General features: G+C 31.3%; 1 protein-coding gene across 3 annotated transcripts in view; it reads right to left on the bottom strand.

Moving 5' to 3' along the window:
- LOC118199176 (pancreatic lipase-related protein 2-like) overlaps positions 1-3,966 on the bottom strand; it is a 94,300-nt gene extending 90,334 nt beyond the window's left edge. The window contains exon 1 of one of the 3 annotated variants that reach the window (XM_035370995.2): positions 3,671-3,966. In XM_035370995.2, coding sequence (XP_035226886.1) covers positions 3,671-3,815 — 145 coding nt within the window. In that variant the 5' untranslated portion in view covers positions 3,816-3,966. The remainder of the gene's footprint in view (positions 1-3,670) is intronic. The other 2 variants (XM_035370987.2, XM_035370981.2) reach the window with 2 other exon arrangements.
- Positions 3,967-8,182: the final 4,216 nt, after the last annotated feature.

The raw sequence follows: 8,182 nt of genomic DNA on the forward strand, positions 1-8,182 counted from the left end.
CTGCCGTAAGATCAAAGCCGGGACAAGAATGAGGCAAGTGAAGCACTTACCTCAGGTGAATAGCTAGGAGAGCTCCAAATAAACTGCGAAAAGTTTAGAAATACATTTAAAAAATAAATTACAATAGTTAATTTTCTGAGTTAATTAGTTCTGAAATATATCGAGAGGCACCGTTTCAAAGTAACGAATTTAAATCAATGAAAGGGCGCTATATTCTTGAGCATTTCCGCAACTCGTATGTTCTTTAAGCAGCTAACAAAATCAAATCAGGAATTTAACTAACAATTAGCGATTTAATATTGGATACAAAAGTCAGTATCATATATTTAAATAGTTTTTAGCTCATTATTATTTCTTAACACATATAGAAAATTCAAATTTATATGAGGCATCGAATGATAAATATTTATAGTAGCTGAAATCTAATTAGGCCTCTTTAAATAAATCATTTTAAAATTGTGCGCATGTCTTCATAAAATTCAATACAGTAAACACTTGCCGTGGGCGGATTTCCCGAACACTAAAATCCTCTGCACGCGATATCTTAATTGTTTCCAGTTGATTTATCCAACGTTGGAATTTCCCTCATACGCGGTTCAGGATTCATTCATTAACACCGAATGCTTGCTGACATCAAGTTCTCGCCAGAAGTTATGAACGGTTTTAAAGGATTTCCACAGATTGAAAATGAAGTCAAAGAAATCCCATAAATTTCAAAAGCAATTGACAGCAAAGGCGTTTCATATATGGAAGAAGGAAAAGTCAAGAATAAGTTATGATAAAGAAGAAATTAAAGCATCTTTAAATAAATTAAACGAATTGCCGAAAAAGGTTCATGATCTGCCTGATTTTGCAATGGAGATTGAACCGAACGAATGAAGAAGATGGCATTTATTGAGAGACATTGAAAAACTCTGAGCTGCTTACAAAGAGTTGCGTTATATATTGCACCAAGCAAACATCACCAGCTTTAATTTTTTTTTAAATAAAAACAAAAAAAAACTATAACACGTATTTATTAAACCTTAATAAAAAATCCATTAAATTTCCGTTTTTCAATTTTAATTACTACAATATTTACCTTTGTTTAAATTATAATAAATTCTTTCTTAATCTGAATTATACATAATACATTTTTGCCATAACAAATAAAGCCCTACAATCGAAAATTTTAAATACGCATTAAGCTGCGCGCTTAACAGAGGGATCAACTTAATGTCGAATTCAGGTGAATGGGTTAGAATGATGACTGAATGGATGACTTAGTTCTTTTCACCACGTGAGACGTAAAGTACGAGCATGTTCCCTTCGAAAGTCCTCCACGAAAGCATCCTCTCCCTAAGATGTTTGCCATACGGAATAAGCTTAACTATCATAATCGAAAGATTTTCCTTTACCTTTACGGAAAATGCGAGAAATCAAACTTGAGAAATATGAAAACTTAGCTTTCAAAGTGAATATATCAACTGAATATAGAACAGAAGTTGAAAAAAAAGATTAAGAAATCAGACTTTCAAAAATCAATAGATAAAAGAACTAATTTTGTTAGAAAAATATTGTTTCATGGCGGAAATGAAAGAAATTATAGACATTTTAGTTTTGCAACTAAATCGAAGATATCAAAAATTATGCGAGATAGCTTCCGATTTCCAGTTTAGAACTGGTGAAAAATTAATGTCACTGGGTTGTGATACTTCAAATGTTGCATTAGGATAGGTTAGGTTGAGTCTGGGAAAGCATACGAGACCTCTCTTCCTAAAGGGAGGGATGCTAAAGAATTTTTAAAAAGATCAGCTTCTTACTTAGCATTTAAATATTCAAATGACATAAGTGCTCCAAATATTCCATCAGAAATATATAGTTATAAAAATGCTATTTCTGTAATTCTGCTATTGCTGTAAACTTGCTGTTTCTGTAATTCTGCTTGCCAAAGCAAAATCAATACCTTTAAAAATAATTCAGGAATACAGTTTAGTTCAATCACATCTGAAAAATCTTTCAGGTATCACTATTTCCTTTACAGAGCATCTCTATCTTTAAATAATGAAGACTATAATTCTCCCATTACGAAAACACGGCGCCACCTAGAACGCGAAATTTAAAACTCGTATAATCCTGCACTCGACAAGTGCCCCTCGAAACCCGAATTTTGAATTTTGAATTTGTTTTTTATTTATTTCATATTTTGTGTAAATTTAATAAAATTTTGATCAGGAAGCAAGCGAGTTAAAAGCAATGTGCTGCTATTGCGTAAAAAGTAAAATATTTTGTAGAGACATTAGGTTATTTCGAAGCAGGAGAGATTGAGCAATGCCCTCGCCGGAACTCGAACCACGGACCTCTCGAATACGCGTCGAATGTGCTGACCACTACACACGAAGGCGTATCGAAAGGAGGGAGAAAATACCTTATATACTCCCCTTTTAAAGGGAGACTGGGAATTTCGAGACCCAATTGCCAAATCCTAGTGGTGGAAAAATCATCATCCACCACATTTTAGTTCGGACGCCACTGTAGATCTGTTTGGTTATTTCGAAGCAAGATCCATGTAAAATTAGCAATGTCCTTGCCGGGACTCGAACCTCGGATATCTCGAATACGCGCCGAGCGTGCTAACCATTACATTACACCACGAAGGCATAATAAGAAGGCCTTGAGAAATACCTTATAATTTATGTTTCAAATTTTAACCGAAAACTCAGCGAGTTAAATGAAATGTTTACCGCTCAGCAAAGCAAAATGTTAAACCTTTCGAATTAAATAGACTCAGCACTTTAAAAGAAATGTGTTCCGATTGTCGGAAATAAAATATTTTTATCTTCCGCGGCCAGGATACTGCCATAGAGCAAAGCGTAAGATATTTAATTTTTCTTTCAAATTCAAAACGGCTGTTATTGATTAAGAAACTAAGCGATCTACCAGCTATAAACATGGTATTCCATCTTTACTATTACGAAATATCAGCTACGCCTGTGAAATTACACTAGCTAGCGTCATTAAAATCTTTATATATATATTCTCTTTTTAATAATAATTATTTTGAGCATCTCGCCATACAAGCGGCTAATAAATTAAATAAACAACTAGATTTGAAAAAAAAATTATTCCCCATTTTACTTCGTCAAAAACAAGGAAATTTAAATTACAAAATAATCCCAAACCTAAACATAATGCTCTTTACATTATTCCCTGTATTGTTTGTTTATTATCCAAAAACTAATTTTTAATGTTTCCATTTAAAAGTTATCACTTTTATGATTATATAATATTATAAATATAAAGTTATAAGATTTAGTAGCGTTAAGTTTTTTAAATCTAAAAATACTGAGATTCAGTTAATTTGATTGTACCATAGGAGCGGAATTTACCTCTTCTCAGGTGAAGAAATGTCTAGGCGCTGCTCTGCATAAGCTAATATAACATTTCTGCTAGTAGCTGCTGGCTAACCACTTCAGCTAACAGTCACGAGAGAAAATGAAACTTAAAAAAAAATTTTTTATTAAACACTTTTAAGAACACTTGAATTTTTTCGGAAACTCTTTTCCCTCGTACTTTTTATGATAAGAAGGAGCTTAATTATCTCAATAATTAATCTATTTGAAGCATGCAGTTATTAAAAGAAGATTAAATACTGTGGGCGTTCTGAGTTAAGAAATGCAAAATGACTTACGTCTCGCTAAGTGCCAAACTCCTTCATGGCACTGGTTTATTCCTCCGATGTCATGAACCAAATCGTATCCTTCAATGTATTCCTCATACTCGCCGGCGAGTACAACGAGCCACAACAAAGGTAGCACGCACGCGAAACACTTCATTTTGATTATGTTCGGTTCTAACTCGGTGAAAGTGAGAAATTACTCTCAATAACCTTGCGCTTGCTGACCATTACCACTCAAATCGGGACACCACGCGATACTGTGCAACATCCACCAGGAAAAACCGAGATTATTCCTCAAAGCACGCTATTTGATTAGTTTCCGTCTATCCGGCACTTTCTCCCTGCTGACCTACTGCACTCCTTTCCGAAATTGCCATCCAGGTCTTCCGTCAACTTGGCTTTCCTTATGGTTGAGACCTTACATTAAACGGATATGCATACAGCGTCAGCCAATAGGGTGCGGTTTCATTACTTTCGAAAGAGTAATTCAGGAATCTTCGGAAATTCAATGGCCACATTTCTAGAAAGTGTTTTTCCCCCTCTGCAAGCACTGAGCAGGTAAAAAAGTTACAGTACACAACGGCTAAGAAAAAAACTGCCATAAGTCAGATTGAGCAAATATGCGGGATTAAAACTCTGTCTCGGAGAGAGTTTACTGTGTCCTCGGGAGAATACATTTCCTCTACTCGCTGAAATTTTCATGTCTTCTAAATTCAGTGCTTAGCTTTACATTAGGTCTTTACTAATCGTTTTCGTAACTTATTTTGCATTAAAACTGAATAAAAATCTACTCTGAATATTTAATTTTTCTTTTGATTCTGCTTTAAATTGAATTTATTTCCACCGTTCAGAACGGGGAAAGGGTTGTTCTACTTTCCCAGCTATTTCTCATCTATGTTCACATTTTAAACTTCACTAAACTGGATCGCAAGTATGTACGTTCAGTATTAAGAAATAAAGCTCTTAAGCCTCTTCCTTAGTGGCGCAACAGTTTAGTGTGGACTTGAGACTTCTCAGTGTGTAGTCACTGTATCTCAGTCCTAATTTTTTCCTATTTCAGCAATGATTTTTCAGTTTCTAATGCACTAAAGATCGTAATTAAAGATCGTAATCGTTTCTAATGCACCAAAAGCGGTATTTATTTTTAAAAAATTGTAAAATAAAAATGAAATTTATGAATTTAAGATAAAGCGTAGCATTTTACTATGCAAATACATATTTGAAAACATCGAATATCAGCGTTTACGCCTCAAAAATTATGTTATGAAACAAAATAATAATTAAAACATACGTAGGTTTACTTAACAGCAAAATTTCAGAAAAAAAAGTTAATAATTTCGAACAAACATAGAATTTGACATTAATAAGGAGTATAATTTCCTTTATTCTTTGTGGTAGGTTTATTTAACTAGGGTAAAGCACTCAATGATTATCTGCCTAAGGGGAGGGATGCCTTCGTGGAGGACTCCCTATGAAAAACTGGCTCATATCCCCGTTACAAACGGGGAAAACCCACATGCAGTCAGCCCGTTCGCATGGAATCGAACTCAACTCAAACTACCAGTGCTTGGTGACTTAACCGCTCGGCCGCTGGTGGGCCTTTGTATGCGCCAATCATAATGGGATTTCATGCTTTCAGTAATTTGCTTAATTATAGTTTAAAGAAGTATTATAAGTTTCATTCTTGTATCAGTATGATCCTCAAGGCTCTCCGAGAAGAGATTATCAGTGCTTAATAACACTTCCAGAGCTCAGCAGCATGCATTTGTATAAAAAACGTACAACTTGAACATATAAATGTCATAAAATCTGTCAGGATGAAAAATAGTAGCATATTTTTACGTTATAATATATGTAAATTATACGTAAGCTTTAAGTATATTCACACTTTATTCGTATTTTTTATTTCTTTATTCGTAGCTTTTATGTGTAATATATGTAAATTTCATAGATTTACATAAATTCTGGGTGAAAATTTATGTATATTTATTGCATATATGAAAATCTTCCCAATTTTGTACTTCGTATATTTTATGCACGTTAATATGTGCATGTTTGGCAAAACAAATTCCGTAAATCAAATATTTTCTTATACTACTGCGTTTAGACGCGCATTTTTAATGAAATCTACAAATATTTTCGCGGGTATACATAAATTTATTTAGTACCGTGTTTCTATAATTATATGCAGATAATATACGCACATTACGAATGTAGAAATGTCATTTTAAACGCATATGATTTTCATATACCTGTGCTTTTAATAAGTAAAATAAAATATATATGAAACAGACAAAGTTAAACTTTTACAAGTATTTAAAAACACCATCCACACATTTGTTCTATTCATGGGTTGAAATTTTCCATAGTTTGTTAAATGGGATAAGCTAAAATATAAAAAAATTTTTAAAAAATTTTCATTAATTAAATCAATTTTCTAAATATGTATGATTTTAAAATTGTAGAATTTTATATTAAAGCAATCACTGCAATGAAAAGTAGAAACAATTTTAAAGTAATTCAAAAATACGAATTTTTATTTTAATAATCAAATAACTAAATAAATTTAAAAAATGAATTACTGTTATATGTTTTATCTTAAGAAGAAGCAAAAGCAATAAGAGATACTTACCTTTCGTTGCAGATTACCACTTCTATACAAAGCACACTCATAAAAATATACCTGTAGTTTTCTTCATAAATACTTTATATATATATAAGGCTCTATAAAATTTTGGCTTTATTAATGGCCATTTTATTTCCATAAATTTATTTTTTGGATAATTTAATGTTTCACAGCTGTTTTATGTTTAGTGAAACTTACCAGAAATATACAAAAGAATTTTTCCCCACTCATTTTAAAAGTACATTTGTTGAGCTTATGCCTTAATAGTATAAATATTTTGCCCATTGAAAAAATAATGTACACTAATTTGTATAGTATATCTTGTAAGCTCTAACATTTTGCTCATGTGTGTGTACAAGTGTCTCATGTAAACTGAAAGCAAATTTAAATAAATAATAACAAAGGGTACATAGATACTTCTAAACGAAAACCTCGCACTTTTATTATTCAGAGAAAAGTCAGTGGAATTTAAATGCTCTTCAACAGTAACTAAAATGTATCTTGGATATAGCACTTTATCATTCTTTAGTTAGAAACGAGGAGTAATTCTTTTTTTCAGTTCATTATCAAAAATTTCTTTAAAAAATCCTAAAATCTGCCGCGTATTTATTATACCACTTACATTTCTGTTCAATTAAATTTTGCATGTTTCAAGTTATTTTAAAACATTATTATATACATACATTCTGATATCTAATGCACGAAAAGGTAAGGCTTCGAAAACTGAAATAAATACAAAAGGAAAAACTTGAAAGATATACTAAACAGCAGTGATTTTATGTTCTTAATTATTTATAAATCAGCACTGAATTTACGTAGCACATCTTTAATTGCAAAAATGTTTTTTTAGAGATACTGAATACAATTTAGTAAAATTGATCTGAGCTATGATTTCAGAGTTATTCTTAATACTTTCCGAAAGCATGAATTATAAATAATGATTGATTGTTCATATGTTTCTTTAATAAGTTAGCTTTTTCCCATTGCTTATAAAATGTAAATACTTCCACACCTTATTTTTCTTATCGAATTCTGTAAATGCCTGCAAAAATCTAAATGATGAACAAATGATAATAATATACATTATTTTAATTAGTTAGTTTCACATTAAATTTTGAAATTTTAGAAGTTTTCCCAAATATATATCTAAACAATAGAAAATTGAATACTCCTATTATTTTTTCTGAATTCAGCATTTGAAAATAAGGGGAAGACAGTTAATAAAATAAACATTTTCCATATATTAGTGGTTTGAAAAATACTATAAAAAATTTTTAAATTTCAGTAAATCAATATAAAATTAAGTTTTAAAGTTTAAATTCAAATGCTGAAAGCAGAATTTCTATATTCAAGTCGAGCAGTAAATACTAATGTAGCAAGTGAATTTAATCTTTTAATCTTCATGTTACATGTGTCAATAAAATACTCTGGTATATTTTTTCCCTCTCATAATAATATAATATAAGCAATTACTCAAGAACAAGAAGTTCCTTTCTCACTGTCAGATCAACTAATGAGATGAAACATGACATTTCATTTCATTTTAGAAGCGTTTATCTGTATTTAACGTTACCAGTTATAGGTAGGAATAATACTATGCCTCAAAATATCTTCCATATAATCATTCTATTCCTTTATCCTGAGCATATTTTCGATATTTATTTAAAGATTGCTCAGACAGACAGCCTCTTAAATATCTGAGAAGAGACAGCGAGCCAACTACAGAAAGAATAAGTATTTTGGCAAAAATTTTAGGTTGTTTAAAAATGCTGTAGTTCAAAAGCATAGAAGCAAGCATCCAGTTTTAAAGTTTAAACTTAAGAGAAAATCCATACATTAACATTCAGTCTTGTTTTGGAAAGAATATTAGCATAAAACTGTAATAAATATCTTCCAGA

The sequence above is a fragment of the Stegodyphus dumicola genome, chromosome X2, assembly GCF_044657685.1.
Source record: "Stegodyphus dumicola isolate Sdum_Otavi_A_Nest chromosome X2, ASM4465768v1".
In the NCBI taxonomy this organism is placed as follows: domain Eukaryota; kingdom Metazoa; phylum Arthropoda; class Arachnida; order Araneae; family Eresidae; genus Stegodyphus; species Stegodyphus dumicola.